A 17,868-nucleotide genomic window follows, 5' to 3' on the forward strand; every position below is an offset into this window, starting at 1 on the left:
CAGAAATGGCAATGGTGATTTCACATACTGAGCATTAACAGGTGACATTTTGTAGAAAGTCTTCCCCAGTCAAAGAACTACATGACCTGATCTCTCATAATATAGATGTCTTGGAAGTAGAGGAGGATGTCAGGGAACTCCATAAAGAAGACAAGGAGGAGAATATTAAGCAAAATAAGGAAAACATTCTTAAACAGGTTGATATATCTCCTAATAGCAAGTCTAATAATAAGGGTCAGGAGAAAGGCAAGAAGAATGCTATTGACAAGCAAATTCCACTCAGGGTGGTACCAAAGAGGAATGATACTAAATCTAATGTTAAATGATGTTAAATAATTCATTTGGAACATTAGGTCAGTGAAGACACAAAAAGCCTTTCATAGGTTACAAATGTTAAACAGACATCATAAATTCTTTTTGATTGCTCTCATGGAACCATTTCAACATATCAGGACAATAAACCATTATAGGAGGAGGTTGGGCATGTGCTTAGCTAATGCCAACCGTAATGGTAAAATCTGGTACTTTGTGGCTGATAATATAGATGTAGAAGTTCTGATGGATTCCCCTCAGCAAATTACTTTGAAGCTGTTTTTACAAGATTTGAATCAGCATCATATTAATACTTTAGTATATGCTAAATGTAGTGCTTCTGAAAGGCTAGAGTTGTGGGAGGGTATCTATAATCTTTCCAATACCTTATCTTGTTCCTGGTTAATAGGAGGAGACTTCAATGTGGTTCTAAATGATGAAGAAAAGATAGGGGGTAATCCTATTCAACATCAGTGTCACACCCTAATATTGATAGGGCATGATGGGCACCCGACCCCATACTCAGAGCCGAGCGAACCCCTTTAACTCTCGTTATGTTCATAACCTCACTGGACTCTTAAGTTACGAAATGAAATGCATAATAGAAATTTGTCAAAACCATTCTTTTCGTCGTTCTCAAGTCAAGTAAAATCTGTAATCATATGGAATTTGTAACATAACGCAAAATGGTACATCGGCTTGCAGAACAACTTACAAGACTGACGACCCACATACGTGACTCTGTCTGCAAAGTCTCTAACATCAATCAGGAATCATAACATATATACTCTGACTCGGCAACACTCCGGAAGGAAATGGAGCTCGCCAATCCCGCTGGAACATCTTCTAGCAATGTCTTCTACTCATCTGTGTGTACCTGCGTGGCATGAAACGCAGCCCCCGAAGAAAGGGGGTCAGTACGGAATATGTACTGAGCATGTAAGGCATAAAATACAGTAAAGAAGGACCATAACTAAAATAGAGATTTTCCAGAAACAAGTATGACTTTTAAAAACATCAATACACTTGCCTTATGAAATGAAAATCATGCATATCATTATCGTATATCGTACCCGGCCCATTATGGGACTCGGTGGATAGAATCATGTCATCATGTCAGCATATTATCATATCATTATGTATGTATATACCGTACCCGGCCCTCTAGTGAGGGACTCGGTGAATACAGTCATGCATGTCAACATCATATATCATATATATACTGTACCCGGCCCCTAGTGATGGACTCGGTGAATAAAGTCATCATATGCCCTCCTGGCCGCCATCCCCGTATCATCATGTCATCATGTCATCATATATATATATATACCGTACCCGGCTCTCTAGTGAGGGACTCGGTGAACAATGCAGAGGAGTGCGCACAAGAACGTATCCTGGCCTGGGACTTAGTGAAAGATATATTGAGGCATGCACGAGCAGAGTAGTGAGAAACTATATGCAAATAAATCAATTTTCAAGACTCGATAGATAAGTACACTAATCGACACTTGAAGGATCATAAACACGTTTCGAGTCAATCCGAGTTAGCATCAGAAAGTTATAGACGTTATTCATTACAGAAACCTTTATGAACGTTTCGGAGCAATCCGAGACCGTCTATGAAAGTTAAGCACATTACTCCTTATAGAATCCTCTTAGGAACAAAATCTCTTTATGCCTTGTTCGTTATTCCATCATATAATAAGCTCGTCTATACTAAGTATACTCATATCAAGAAGTGAATAAGAATCGAAAACAAGCTCGGAATTAATGAGTAGAGTTACCCCAAGGTGCGTGTCATACCTTACTTAGCTCTAGGACATGCCAAAGAAAGAAAGGGTAAGCCTTACATACCTGGAAGATGATTCTCGACTTTCAACTTACTTCCCGTCTTGCAACTCGCTTAAGAATTATTCGTAGCCTCATAATCTACATATGGAATTATTCATAATATCATTAGGATCATCGTCGTACGTTCGTCTCGAAACTTTAATTAAAACCCTTTTAAATTCTGCCGAAATTCGGGCAGCATTTCCCCTGTTTATATGCCTAGCCTGAGATTCCAATTCAATAGCCAACAACATCAACAACAATGCCAATAGTAGTAATACCATTTCCAACACCAACGTATGCCATAAAATAGCCCGCACACTGCTTTCTAGATTTCTCAACCCAGCAAATTTGCGATATAGCTGTTTAATAATTTTATTTCCGTAAAGAAGCCAGAATTAACACTAACAACATCAATAACAACATCCTCCACATTATACAAGTTAAATACATTTATTTTCATCCAAAATTCCCTTCAGATCTCGTTCCATGATTCACAACGCCAACAAACGAATTTATCGGGCTATTCTCTCCGTGCTAATCCGTTAAAACTCTAAATAAACTCGTTAACAACGAAAACGAACCTTAATCATACCTTAAGCATGAAGACACCACGTTATCACTCTTCTCATTGGTTGATTTTTAGCTCAAATTGAAGACAACGCAGCGTACAACACTTTTCTCTTCATGGGCTTCGGGATTCGGGACTCAGATTTTGATCAAAATTGTTTATTCTTCTCTCCAAGGCTCTTCTCTCTCTCTCTCCAGAATTTTCTGGTGTTTTGGTATGAAAATTGAGGAGAAAAGGGCTGATATTTCACTTAAATAGACATGGGTCATGGGCCTAACCCGGTTGGGCCCGGATTGGGCCTAGCCCACTGACCTTTCTTCGTTAAAATGTCTGTATCTCCTTATCCCGACGTCACCTATGGACCCACGACCTATGGTTGCAAAGATAATTCAATTCTCTACAACTTTAATTCTGGGAGTTTTCCCAAATTCCCAAACACTGATAGGGCTATGGCATCCCGAAGTCAGATCACCCAAAAACGTAACTTAAAAATATTTGTTTGGAAGGCTCCCACTTTGATTTGGCTCAAGGGTCCTTCTTGAGTTGTGTTTAACTTCACATATGTGATTCATATAACTTGTCACGTGTTCCAAAAAAATCTCGATATGTGGGCCCCACCTCCGCTTACGAAAAATCGACCTGCAAGAATACGAAATATAATACTATCAACGTGATTGTCAATGTTTGAGGGAGCACGTGTCACGGTCAGGCTCTGAAAATGCGGGGTATAACATCCTCCCCCCCCCCCTTTGGAACATTCATCCTCGAATGTTTAAACTAATTTCGTACTTTGTCCATAATCCCATTCTTGGGTACAGCCATTATCGGATCATCCTTCCTTTAATACTATCATAATTGATGCATTATTGCATCATTTAGTTGTTCGGCTCTTGCTGTTTTGTAGTCTCCCTTTACTGGGTGATCATACCATAGTAAGCATCGTAGTTATTCCAATATTTTGTTAATGTTTGTCCCCTTCACTGGAACATCGTTCAATTTCTTTTTTTCCTGATAAGTTATTTTCAGTCCAATCTCAAAAGATACCTTGCAATCATTCTATTCCTTTGCCGACTGACCCTTCTATCTTATTGAATCCGCTTCTGCAAAAATTCTCACTTCAAACTACATCTGTTTTTCATGTCTGAGTGCGTTTTGAATCTTCGCATCCTATTCACTCACTTTCTCCTTATGAGTCTTATCTTACGGTGTCTGCAAAACAAATCCACACTTCGGTCTTTACGGAAGATCTTGCCCCGTATCATTAATTTTCTAATCAATCGTACCGACTCATCATCCTTGTTCTTTCCTTGATAAGTAATTAGGTTTCTGCCGCCAACTTATTAAAGTATCCTTCTTACTCTCATGATTAGAGATTTTTAGTTACTTTTCTGCTAAATACTCTCTTTTTCCTTCAATCACTCCATTGGTACACCTTTCCCACTTTCATCCTTAGCCTTCCTTGGGTTTCTTCCTCGTCGAGCACCTTTCTCCTCTTGTTATTCGTAGTATCGGTCCTGAAGTCCGTGAAATATTACTTTAAACGCGCAAATCCGTTTCATTTCTAACTCATCTTTTTAGGAAAGCTTCTCCATGTCCGAAGCTACCACATCAATACGGTTACACATTTATCCCCCCTTTTTTTTTTTTTTAAAGTATATTTTTCAAGAGTTTGAAATCTTTTAGTATCGTTGCGAGGCTTAATAATTCTTTCTCTTACTCCACATTCCTTATCGTGGTCACTATTCTTTTAGCCCCATTTATTGGAATCGGTTTTTCGAACCCCACACATTCCTCTTTTGTTCCATATTACCATGCTTTATCTCTTTCACATGCCTACCTTTGAATTTTTACCCAAGTAGTCTCGTGCTTTGCCTGTAGTTTCTCTCGGGCTTCACTCACTCATGTTTCTTACCTTTCACCTTTTTCCGATATTTTGGTCTCCTTACCTTCCATCTACTCACTTTCTTGCCTTTCCAATTATCGTTGCATTAGGACTTTCCAATCTTAACTTGTAGTGGAAACAACATCAACTTACCTTGTAGCGTTTGTACCATATCTTTTGTTTTGTCCCTTAAACTTTGTTGTCCTGTTCGATCCTTGCCTTCCATACACCATAAGGTTGGTTGCCGAGATACATATACCCGCTGATACAGCTATGTATGGGACATCTTATGGATACGTGTATATATATATATATATATATAATTACTGCCATCTCGCTTACAAGATATTTCCAACACTACTCAAGCTCACCCTAATTTTAGAGCTGTAATGCACCTTTTTTTTTTTCCTCTTCACCGGTCTCGTCCGCCTCATCCTACGTGACCTTTTTAATGTTTCTAACCACTCCGCACACTCTAATTCCCTTTAGATTACTTTAGCTTCTCACCTTTCTCTTATGTCTGAATTTACAGAACTCTTAGTACACTTCCCAGGGGGGTCACCCATCCAAATATTGCTCTCACCTTAGCACGCTTAACCTTGAAACTTCGATGAAATCCGGTGCATTAATGCTGATATAATCGCATCCACCTCCCCGCATGACCTTCATTACATGATCTGGAGCAAGTTGAAGTCTTAACAGATTCCAAAACATTCTCATAACACATCTTCCTCCTTTAACAATTACTATTTTAACCTTTTCAATCCCCAATATTCACCTTTCACTTGTGTGTATGGCTACCTTTCATCCTGGATTTCCAGGTTCCTGATGATAGGGAACACACCTTCGTCGCCATTACCTATAAATACTCGGGTATCAGCCTGTTTGGGTTTCTATTCACCATTCTTATATAATAATCTACAATAGAACTCATTTGTCGACTTTCCCTGAATCCCCCAACGGACCTTGCTCCTACTAAACCTCGAATGTAACCCATTTTAATCCTTCGGACTGCTAATCGTCTTTCTCGCAATTATTCTTCATGCCATGCCAAGTCCCTAACCCCTCTAAAACAATGCGTCCCACTTATTGTCTATTTACGATATTTCCTTTCCACGCTTCTTTCTGTTAGGTGTACCTAACTAAACGACCTGATTTTGAAAAATTCCGATAGAGTCTCCTTTACAATTCTTACTACCCAGAACCTGCATGCAGCAATCACCAGCAATGCCTCACAGGGCATATATATATACGACATATCCTCCCAATTTCAGGTAAAAGAACAAAAATGTCAAAACTTACCTCTGTCACTTCCCATATCATTACTCACCTTCTCCCGTCGATACTGTGCTTCCGCTGAGATCAAAGGTTAGTGCAAGGAATCTCATTTCCTATGACTTGGCTCTATCGCGCGATCTAAGACAGAAAGAAGGTCAACGATTCCTAGATGCCCTGCAGCCTCCTGTTTATAAGTGTTGCCCGCTTCACACCCATAAACAGGACTCTACTGGACACGACTTTGCAGACAACCCCTAGGACGAACTGCTCTGATACCACTTTGTCACACCCTAATCTTGATAGGGCATGATGGTCACCCTACCCCATACTCAGAGCCAAGCGAACCCCTTTAACTCTCGTTATGTTCATAACCTCACAGGACTCTTAAGTTACGAAATGAAATGCATAATAGAAATTTGTCAAAACCATTCTTTTTGTCGTTCTCAAGTCAAGTAAAATCTGTAATCATATGAAATTTGTAACATAACGCAAAATGGTACATCGGCTTGCAGAGCCACTTACAAGACTGACGACCCACATACGTGACTCTGTCTGCAATGTCTCTAACATCAATCAGGAATCATAACATATATACTCTGACTCGGCAACACTCCGGAAGGAAATGAAGCTCGCCAATTCCGTTGGATCATCTTCTAGCAATGTCTTCTACTCATCTATGTGTACCTACATGGCATGAAACGCAGCCCCCGCAGAAAGAGGGTCAGTACGGAATATGTACTGAGCATGTAAGGCATAAAATACAGTAAAGAGGGACCATAACTAAAATAGAGATTTTCCAGAAACAAGTATGACTTTTAAAAACATCAATACACTTGCCTTATGAAATGAAAATCATGCATATCATTATCGTATATCGTACCCGGCCCATTATGGGACTCGGTGGATAGAATCATGTCATCATGTCATCATATATATATATATATATATATATATATATATACCGTACCACGCCCTCCAGTGAGGGACTCGGTGAACAATGCAGATGAGTGCGCACGAGAACGTATCTTGGCCCGGGACTAAGTGAAAGATATATTGAGGCATGCACGAGCAGAGTAGTGAGAAACTATATGCAAATAAATCAATTTTCAAGACTCGATAGATAAGTAAACTAATCGACACTTGAAGGATCATAAACACCTTCCGAGTCAATTCGAGTTAGCATCAGAAAGTTATAGACATTATTCATTACAGAAACCTTTATGACCGTTTCGGAGCAATCCGAGACCGTCTATGAAAGTTAAGCACATTACTCCTTGTAGAATCCTCATAGGAACAGAATCTCTTTGTGCCTTGTTCGTTATTCCATCATACAATAAGCTCGTCTATACTAAGTATAATCATATCAAGAAGTGAATAAGAATCGAAAACAAGCTCGGAATTAAAGAGTAGAGTTACCCCAAGGTGCGTGCCATACCTTACTTAGCTCTAGGACATGCCAAAGAAAGAAAGGGTAAGCCTTACATACCTGGAAGATGATTCTCGACTTTCAACTTACTTCCCGTCTTGCAACTCGCTTAAGAATTATTCGTAGCCTCGTAATCTACATATGGAATTATTCATAATATCATTAGGATCATCGTCGTACGTTCGTCTCAAAACTTTAATTAAAACCCTTTTAAATTCTGCCGAAATTCAGGCAGCATTTCCCTTGTTTATATGCCTAGCCTGAGATTCCAATTCAATAGCCAACAACATCAACAACAATGCCAATAGTAGTAATACCATTTCCAACACCAACGTATGCCATAAAATAGCCCGCACACTGCTTTCTAGATTTCTCAACCCAGCAAATTTGCGATATAGTTGTTTAATAATTTTATTTCCGTAAAGAAGCCAGAATTAACACTAACAACATCAATAACAACATCCTTCACATTTTTCATGTTAAATACATTTATTTTCATCCAAAATTCCCTTCAGATCTCGTTCCATGATTCACAACGCCAACAAACGAATTTATCGGGCTATTCTCTCTGTGCTAATCCGTTAAAACTCTAAATAAACTCGTTAACAAGGAAAAGGAACCTTAATAATACCTTAAGCATGCAGCCACCACGTTATCACTCTTCTCCTTGGTTGAGTTTTAGCTCAAATTTAAGACAACGCAGCGTACAACACTTTTCTCTTCATGGGCTTCGGGATTCGGGACTCAGATTTTGATCCAAATTGGTTTTTCTTCTCTCCAAGGCTCTTCTCTCTCTCTGTCCTGAATTTTCTGGTGTTTTTGTATGAATATTGAGGAGAAAAGGGCTGATATTTCACTTAAATAGACATGGGTCATGGGCCTAACCCGGTTGGGCCCGGATTGGGCCTAGCCTACTGACCTTTCTGACTTAAAATGTCCGTATCTCCTTATCCCGACGTGACCTATGGACCCACGACCTATGGTTGCAAATATAATTTAATTCTCTACAACTTTCATTCTAGGAGTTTTCCCAAATTCCCAAACACTGACGGGGTTATGGCCTCCCGAAGTCAGATCACCCAAAAACGTAACTTAAAAATATTTGTTTGGAGGGCTCCCACTTTGATTTGGCTCAAGGGTCCTTCTTGAGTTGTGTTTAACTTCACATATGTGATTCATATAACTTGTCACGTGTTCCAAAAAAATTTTGATGTGTGGGCCCCACCTCCGCTTACGAATAACCGACGTGCAAGAATATATAATATAATACTATCAACGTGATTGTCAATGTTTGAGGGAGCACATGTCACGCTCAGGCTCTGAAAATGCGGGGTATAACACTCTGGATATAGAATACTTTGCTTTTTGCATAAACTCCTGTGATCTTGAAGAGGTAAACTTTAAGGGTAGTCCCTTCACTTGGTGGAATGGAAGACCGGATGAAGCATGTGTTTTTGAGAGATTGGATAGGATGTTGGTGAATGCACTGCTTCTGGACAACTTTGGAAATATTGAAGTGGAACATCTTGCAAGAACTGGATCAGATCATGCTCCACTTCTATGTACCTATGGTGATAAGTATCAGAATCAGGTTAGACCTTTTAAATTTCTATCATTTTGGATAGAACATGCATCTTTCCTGGATACAGTCAGGCTGAATTGGTCCACTTGGGAGCATGAGGATCCTTTCATAAACTTCAAATGCAAGATGAAAAAAGCTGAAAGGAGTGTTATCAAAATGGAGCAGGGAAGTGTTTGGTGATATATTCAAGCAGTTGATCATAAGGGAGGAAATAGTGAGATTAAAGGAACAGTTGTTTGAAGAAAATCCAAGCCAAGTAAATAGAATGGTTTTGCAGAAAGCTCAAGCTGAGACTAAGAGATATTTGCATTATGAAGAAGAGTACTGGAGACAAAATCAGGCCTGGATTGGATTGTAGATTGAGACAAAAATACTAGATTTTTCCATAATCTAGTAAAGGGAAGAAGGAAGAAACTGCAGATCAAAAGAATTCAAAATTCAGATGGTTCATGGATTGAGGATGATGAACAAATGGCAGATGAACTTTTACTCTCAACAATTTTCACAAGAAGAGTTAATTGGAGATGAAAATTTGTTGTCACTCATTCCTGTTTTGATTGATCAAAATAGAAATGATCTACTGTGTCAAATGACTAGTGTTGATGAAGTCAAAAAAGCTGTTTTCAACCTTAGTGGATCAAGTGCTAGTGGACCTGATGGTTTTCCTGGAATTTTCTATCAGATATGTTGGGACATTATTAGCTTGGATGTATACAAGATGGTGGTGGCTATCTTTTAGGGTCATACTCTTTCAAAGTCAGTTACTCACACAAATCTTGTTCTACTACCAAAGAAGGAGTTGGTTCAAAGCTACTCAGACTTAGGCCTATAAGTTTAAGTAATTTTATCAACAAAGTGATGTCAATAGTGGTTCATGATAGATTGGAAGTTGTGCTACCTCAGTTGATATCTATTAATCAAGCAGGTTTTGTACAAGGGAGAAGCATTATTGAAAATGTGCTATTGGCACAAGAAATAGTGACAGACATCAGAAAAAGGGGCAAACCAGCAAATGTAGTGATCAAATTGGACATTGAAAAAGCCTTTGATAGAGTATCTTGGTCATATTTGATAAAGGTACTCAGCAGAATGGGATTTTCTAGTCAATTCATTGACATGATTTGGAGGTTGATTGCAAATAACTCGTATTACATCCTTTTGAATGGTCAGGCCAAAGGATCTTTCCATTCAACTAGGGGTGTCAAACAAGGTGATCCACTTTCACCTGCATTGTTCATCTTATCAGCAGAGGTGTTATCAAGAGCTCTAAATGCAGAATTTGACAATGTTGAGTATGTGGGCTATGGCATGCCTAAATGGAGTCAAAATATCAATCATCTGGCTTATGCAGATTATACTATAATATTTGCATCTGCAGAAGGGGAGTCATTGAAGAGAATTATGAAGATACTATAGGATTATGAGGCAATTTCAGGTCAGCTGATCAATAAAGGCAGGAGTGTCTTTTATATGCATCACAAGATTTCTGGTGCACTGTCTCAGCAGGTGGAGCAGATTACAAGCTTTAAAAGGGATCAATTTCCATTAAAATACTTGGGATGCCCTATATTTCATTCAAGGAGGAAAAAGGTATATTACAATGACCTTATCAAGAAGGTGAAAAAAAAGCTGCAAAATTGGAAAGGAAAATTGCTCGCTTTTGGTCGAAAATCAGTTCTTATCAATAGTGTGCTTCAGAGTATTCCAATATACATGCTGTCAGCTGTTGTTCCCACAAAATATACCATTAATGAGCTTCATAAAATCTTTGCAAGGTTTTACTGGAGTACTAAGGAAGAAGGTAGAAGCAGGCATTGGTCCTCTTGGGACAAGGTTTGTTTACCAAAAGAAGAAGGAGGATTAGGATTCAGATCTCTAGATGATGTGTCTAAGGAATTTTTTGCCAAATTATGGTGGAGATTTAGAACATCAAATACATTATGGTCAACCTTCATGTGGAATAAATATTGCAAGAAGAAGAAGCTTACAGAAGTGCAGTGGAAAGGTGGATCACAAGTGTGGAAAAGAATGATAGAAACAAGGGATCAAGTGGATCAACAGATATGGTGGGAACCTAGAAATGGAGCATGTGATGTATGGGAAGATAATTGGACTAAACTTGGTTCACTCAAACAGGTAATACCACCAGATTTTCAGATTGACAACAACATTGAAGAAGTATCACACTTTATGAATGCAGAAGGCTGGGATGTACAGAAACTGCATAACAAACTGCCAAGTAATGTGTGTGATCATATCCTACAAGAGTTGAGTATAGTGGAGCATTCAGAGGAGAAAGATAAAGCTCGGTGGATGGCTAGTACTACAGGAAATTTCACTGTAGGGAGTGCTTGGAATTTTCTCAGGAAAAAGGCTCAAACATCAGCTCACTTTTCAAAATTGTGGTTCAAAGGAGTTCCATTCAAAATATCATTCTTCCTTTTGAGATTGTGGAAGTTAAAAATACCAGTGGATGATGTACTAAAGAGAATGAATATCAGTATTGTATCTAGATGTAGATGCTGTCTGAACCCTCATCAGGAGGAGACAGTTTAACATCTATTCCTAACAGGTGAATTTGCAGCAGAAATTTGGCAATATTATAATGCTGCTGTGGGGATAATTGTTCCAAGGATTCAGATTCATCAGACAATAGTGCAATGGTGGTATATGCAAGGTCCTACAAAACTAAAGTCAGTTATGCAGGCTGCACCAGCATTCATATGCTGGCAAATATGGAAGAGAAGAAATACTATCATGCATGGGGGTTAGATGAATATAATAAAGGTGATAAACGGGATCAACTATAATCTACAACAACTGGTGAAGACATTATATCCTTGGCTGAGAAATATTCCACATGATTGGCCTCACATGGTGAAATATTTGGAGGATTACAGGCCTAGAATATGATATAAGATGGTGCAATGAAAGTTTCCTAATGCTGGCTGGTTCAAGTGCAATACAGATGGGGCCTCTAGGGGTAATCCAGGGTTGAGTTCTGCTGCTTTCTGCATTAGAGATGAGGTTGGAAACCTGATATATGCTGGGGCAAGAAGAATAGCTGATACAACTAACATCACAGCAGAATCTGTAGCTATATTGGATGGAATTGAGTTCTGTATTAAAAATGATCTGGTGCCTGTAATGATTGAATCAGATTCTCTGTCCATGATAAACATTATTCAAGGAATATGGGAGATTCCATGGAAGATCAGTATGGAAGTTAGTAAGATCAACTTTTGGAGGAATAAGGGACAAGTGCAGTTTGCTCATATCCTTAGGGAAGGCAATGCACTTGCTGATTTTTTAACTAACCTGGTTTTTGATTTTGCAGGTACAGTTCATTTTCATTCATATGCTGAGTTGCCAACAAGTACAAAGAAGATTCTCAATAGTGATAAGATGATGATGCCTAATTTCAGAAGCAAGATCTACAGAAATAGAGAACCAGACTGATCATATGCATCTGATCTATGTATACATGCCAACAAGTGATGACACAAGATTCAATTTCACAAGGAAGTAAAGGTTCATGATAATTGCTTCATCTGATTGTTGTAGTCCTGGTTGGATGACTAAGGTTATCCTTGTTAGTGTGTGGTATTAACAGAAATGTTCATCCTACTAACAAGATCTCTTTAGTTACCTAATCCAGCTACAAACATTCAACATAACCTCATGTGTAAGATTGATCAGGAATATTGGACAGCAAAGGACAACAAACATGAGGAGCTTCATACCACACTTCTTCTTGAAAGATTTTCAGTGAGATTAGATACCATAGCACCTGGTGAGAGCATGAGGTGACTGATAATGGAATCAATCCAAAGAAGGAGTGTTCTTGTTTGCAGCTTCTTCATTGTTACACTTGGCTGTTCAAACAAGGCTTAGACTTTACTTTCATTTCCTAGGATAGAGTAGTATAGCTTTTTTAATCTTTCTTTCATTTTGTTCTGTAAATATGTTTGTTTATTTTTAATAAAATCCAACAGCATCAGGCTGATTGGTTTTGCTTAAAAACAAATTGATGTGTGGAAGTTGGGAGAGGTTTCCAGAATAATTAGGGACTTTAGAGGGGTTTTTGGTCTGAAAATAAGGAGGTAAACCCCCTTTTATACTTGGCTAGAGTCGGTTAGCACCTCTGCGCGTTCGCGCCACCTTCTAGCGCGTTCGCGTAGGGTTAATTCCCTACTCGGGCAGTTTGTCTTAAAATTCTCATAATGTTTGATTTTGATGTTGGATTGATGCGCGGTTTGTTGCGTTGGAAACTAGAGTTCCTGAACTTCAATTTAGGCTTTTGCTTTGCCTCAAAACTACTCATATACTAAAATATATTCTTTCTCCAAATCGGACCAAAATTGCCCTTCATATTTTCTCCAAATTTCCTACGAACTTAGTTTCCATAATTCACTTGCTCGTCAATCCTCGCATAGCTAATTATATGAACTAAAACCTTCATAACCAAAAGATAAACGCATACAATCGTGTATATATATATATATATATATATATATCCTTGAAGGAGACTCCAGAGTCCCTACTTAAAACAACCAACACTTATAATAGGCCCAATTACAAATAAAAAGCCCAAGCTACTTTCTTCTCAAAATTTTCTATGTGTTAAGCTATAGTATACATAGTATACCACGGATAATTCAACAAACACCAAATGAGGAATCAAAACAGCTTCAGGCAATGCAAGGATAGCTAAGACAAGGAACAACAAGTGTTTTGAGACTTAGAAAATAGCAATGGTATAGCTAGGAAGGGCCTAACAAGTTTCAAGACAGCAGACAAATAGCCACAACAGTAGAGGGGTAAAGAAACAAAGTAGTACAAAATTAAGAGGTGAAGAGAAGAATCAGGCCTAGGTCCCAATCAACATAGTTCAAACTACTAGTAATTATCAAAGATAGGATGATGAATTATTTAGCCCAGATTTCATTTCAGTCAAATAGGGAACTTAAACTAAATGTTAGAAAGTCATCTTCTATCCATTCACCACTTACCAAAGAGTCAACAGAGGTAAACTTCACAGTCTGTAGGGCCTTAAGGTGCAATGAGTAGTTAAGACAGAATCCAAAGTCATAATAAAGTAAAAGGAAAGCATGAGACTACCCTAAGTGTAAACATGACCTTAGTTGCAGTCACAACAGGCTTCCAGTAGTAGGAAACTCATGTGGAAATAGTTACAGGTCCATAAGAATCTAGACTATGGTTAGAAAGGGTCAAGATACTATTCTGGGTTCCAGAAGCATTATACTAAACATGCCTTGATACAAACAAGCAAACAGAAGTGGGAAAAATCATACATATAAACCATAGGAATTCATCATCAAGCTATAAAAATAGGCACACATAAGCATGTATTATATTTACTCTTTTAAAGTAGTTTTGACTTCATTTTTTTTTGGCTTTACACTAGGTTCAGCAAATTCTAAATTTTACAGATTCTTGGTATGGCTGCAAACAATTTGGATCAAACATAGTCTAAAATAATGGTGTAAGTAATAATATGAATTTAAGCCATCGCAACGATCACACATTCCAAAAACTTAGGCATAATCTTAAAGGGAAAGTTTGGGTTTAAACCAACTCCCAAGGCTTAGCATAGTTCAACAGTTGGCAATGGGGGGTACAAGCACATGTGAATACAAGTATGGACTGCATCCTATGACTAACTCAGCAAGGACATGATCCATAAGGGTATTCAGAAGTCTCAGAGATCATGTTGAAGAAGCATGAAACTATCCTAGACCTTTAACAATATCGGACATGGTTCATGCAAATAGGGGGAAGAATGCATTTGAGACAATCTCAGATTTTACAAGCATATGACAGGGGGAAGGGGTATCACAAAAGCAAGTATCACACTCAATCCTTTAAAACAGCCTTAGTCCTAGTTTAGACTCCCTACAGTTAGTCTATTAGGTGATCATATTAGGCAAAGAGAACCAAGCAATTTATAAGCATTCCAAGTGCAAAATATAGGACACAGGTGGCAAACCACCATGAATATTGCAAACAAGTAGCCAACGTTAGACAAAACAGTGGTCCATACGTCACAAACAAGTCAAGAGTTAAAAGAGACTTCAAATAGGGGAGATGACAGGTTTCAAGAATCCCAATACTGGAGCAAATAAATTCATGTCACTGTCCTAGGTGCAAGAGGTGGTTCATTAGACAGAACTTGATTAAAACAAACACCTAAGGTCAAGTAACTAGACACTATAAGTGAGTCAAGCATAAACATGACCACCTAAACATGATTTCAATTTTAAGATTCACTTTAGTCTACTAGGTGGTCATGTTAAGCAAAGGGACTAAGCAAGCTATAAGCAATATCAGTATAAGGGGAGTACAAGACACAAATGGCAACTTATGTGGACACTACTGTCAAGTTGCAAACAGGACATAGGGTAGGAATAGGATAAAATCACCAACAACACTAATCCTTTCCCCTGATCCATTATTCAATAAGCTCCTTTTAGTTTCTAATTTTCAGACTTAGGAAAAAACAATCAAAACTACAGATTTCAAGGTATCCTATGGTCACAGTTAGCATTCTAAGGTCAAAATAGGTTCATTTTACAACTTTTAATCCTTAGAGGCCATACTTGGCTAATAATAGTCTCAATTTCCAAAAGATAAGTTCTGAGGAGTGTCAAATTATAAATTGGAGCAAATAATAACACTTGAGGCAATTTCCATCTTAATTGGATCACAATGGTCCCCAAACAACACCTAGATGAACACAATTTGGTCTAGATAGCTGATTTCAAGGTAAGTTTCTATTTTTAAGTCACATGATCAGATAATTTTCTACAGACATTATACCAAACTACAAAAAATTTAAGGCAAGGGACTTTTAGGGTGCATGATATCTATTCTAGGTCATGAAGATGCACTAGGAGCAAAGCATATAGCAAACTGTACAAAGATAGGTTAAACAAGTTCATATTTTAGACTTATTTTTAAGTAAAAGAGGGAAAGAGTTGCAATCCAGCGAAGTTCTGCACCTTTAATGCCATTTTCAAGTTCTAACTATGCAAATTTCAGATGAGTCAAGTATAAATTCCCCACAGACTGATGAAAATTCATTTTTTAGCAGATATAGACTTCAATCTTTAACCAACTTCTCATAAAAATTCCCAGGTTTCAAAATCACTATAAGATAGACACTAAGTTCCATTTTTATTCCTATTAAACTACTCAAACAAGATAGCAAGTCAATTCAAAGCTATTCAGTTTTTATTTTTCAAAACAATGTATACACTTTAGTAGTTTTCAAAGATTCAAATTAACAAACTAGATTATGGTGATGACTTAAGATCATTTTCACATAAAAATTGTAAGTATACCAATTCAAATCAAGCTATCAAGCACTAGGTACTACTGTATACCATTTTTAGTAGTTTGACAACACAGAAAGTAACAGACCATGAACACCAAACCAAAAAGTAATTTCAAGATATTTGGTCTTTTAAGCAACGCTTCATTCAAGTTTTAAACAAACAACTTCATGATTTTTAATGGGAAAAACTTACTAACTTAAAATAGTTTTCAACATATCAAATAATTATACCCTCTTAAGCAACTAACAGAAGATCATATCAAACTACATATGGGTAAAATAGAGTCTAGAAACTGAAATAGACCATAAGCGTAATTCCCAGATTTCAGAACAACTATGTCTTACCCAAAATCATAGCTAAATACTCCTATCCTATCAAAACAGTCTCCAAAATCACCACAGCTTCAGAACACAAAGCTGAAAAGAAAGCATGAGATTATAGTTTCAAATATAGATTATGGCCAACCAAACTTCTTGTCCTAAACATCTAACTAGCTACCCTTAAAATAAACTTTAAGAAAAACTTAGACCCCCATATTCAGTCATTTCTTTGTATTCTTTAATCTGGTAAGTTACAATGTCTATTTAGCATAACATAATCTAACACTTAGCTTATTTTATAACATTGAATAGTGAAACAAGCACAGAAATAACAATATTGAGTACTAGACTAAGCATTTGTGGAATTTCAAATAGTAAACAAGTTTAAACAAAGCATAATCATGACTTTAAAATAGGAACAAGGATTAGAATAGGATTTACCTTTTATTGGGGCAACCTACAGACAAAAATAGGATTGAATCTTCAAACTTCAAACCACTAAACCCTTTTGATCCTAAAAAATCACCTTTCTTTATCTTTTACTTGTTGTATATCTAGATATATTGAATAGATATTCCTTATAAAAACTGTTTTTCATACATATATTTCTTGTATATCTCTTATATTTTTTAGCCTATGCTTTTCTAAATTTTGAAAAAAGGCCCCTCTTCCAATTCCTCAACTTCCTATATATATACTTTTCCAAATTAGGGAATCCTAAATGGACACCTCATTCTAAGTTTTCCCCCCAAAAATCTTAAAATTGTACCCTGTAACAGATAATTCGAAATTCTCCACATAGGACAACAAAATCCAACCCATATGTACCCTAAAATCTATCCAATAGTGAAATAAAAATCTGAAAAATCAAAATAGTACAAAATAACCTACATTCCAACGGTATAGTTGTACTAATTAGTACAATGGGATAAAATCCCCAATTCATGTACCTCAATTTAGGGACTTGCTAGGAAATTTCCCCTAGGTTTTTGATTTTGTGGTGCTAAGGTGCACAAGATGGCTAAGTGTTCGTGAACCGGCCCACGGCAACCTTAACCCAATCAAAAACCCGAGTAACATCCTTGTTTAGGGGTTAAATTAGATAGCAAAATGAATATTCGAAGGGAACTAACCCTGGAAACCGTGAAAGCACATGGTTAAGGTCAAGAACCCTCAAACAATTAGCGAAAATTATCCCAAAATTTCCATGAATCGAAGGTGCGAGCAAAACCCTAGCAAGTCGCCTGCATTGCCTAAAAATGGAAGGGGTTGACGGGTTGAGAGAAAATAAAGTTGGGTTGGGGGGGGG

The 17,868-nt window shown here is 37.6% G+C and overlaps 2 protein-coding genes across 2 annotated transcripts; both read left to right on the top strand.

Moving 5' to 3' along the window:
- Positions 1 to 429: 429 nt before the first annotated feature.
- On the top strand, positions 430 to 9,239 carry LOC132639366 (uncharacterized). The gene is made up of 3 exons (XM_060355818.1): positions 430 to 766; positions 8,691 to 8,890; positions 9,018 to 9,239. The coding sequence occupies exons 1-3, from the start codon at positions 430 to 432 to the stop codon at positions 9,237 to 9,239; spliced, it is 759 nt and encodes a 252-aa protein (XP_060211801.1).
- A 1,112-nt stretch (positions 9,240 to 10,351) lies between these two features.
- LOC132639367 (uncharacterized) lies at positions 10,352 to 12,340 on the top strand. The gene is made up of 5 exons (XM_060355819.1): positions 10,352 to 10,714; positions 10,856 to 11,405; positions 11,522 to 11,668; positions 11,850 to 12,098; positions 12,219 to 12,340. The coding sequence occupies exons 1-5, from the start codon at positions 10,352 to 10,354 to the stop codon at positions 12,338 to 12,340; spliced, it is 1,431 nt and encodes a 476-aa protein (XP_060211802.1).
- Positions 12,341 to 17,868: the final 5,528 nt, after the last annotated feature.

This window comes from Lycium barbarum, chromosome 5 (genome assembly GCF_019175385.1).
Source record: "Lycium barbarum isolate Lr01 chromosome 5, ASM1917538v2, whole genome shotgun sequence".
In the NCBI taxonomy this organism is placed as follows: Eukaryota; Viridiplantae; Streptophyta; class Magnoliopsida; order Solanales; family Solanaceae; genus Lycium; species Lycium barbarum.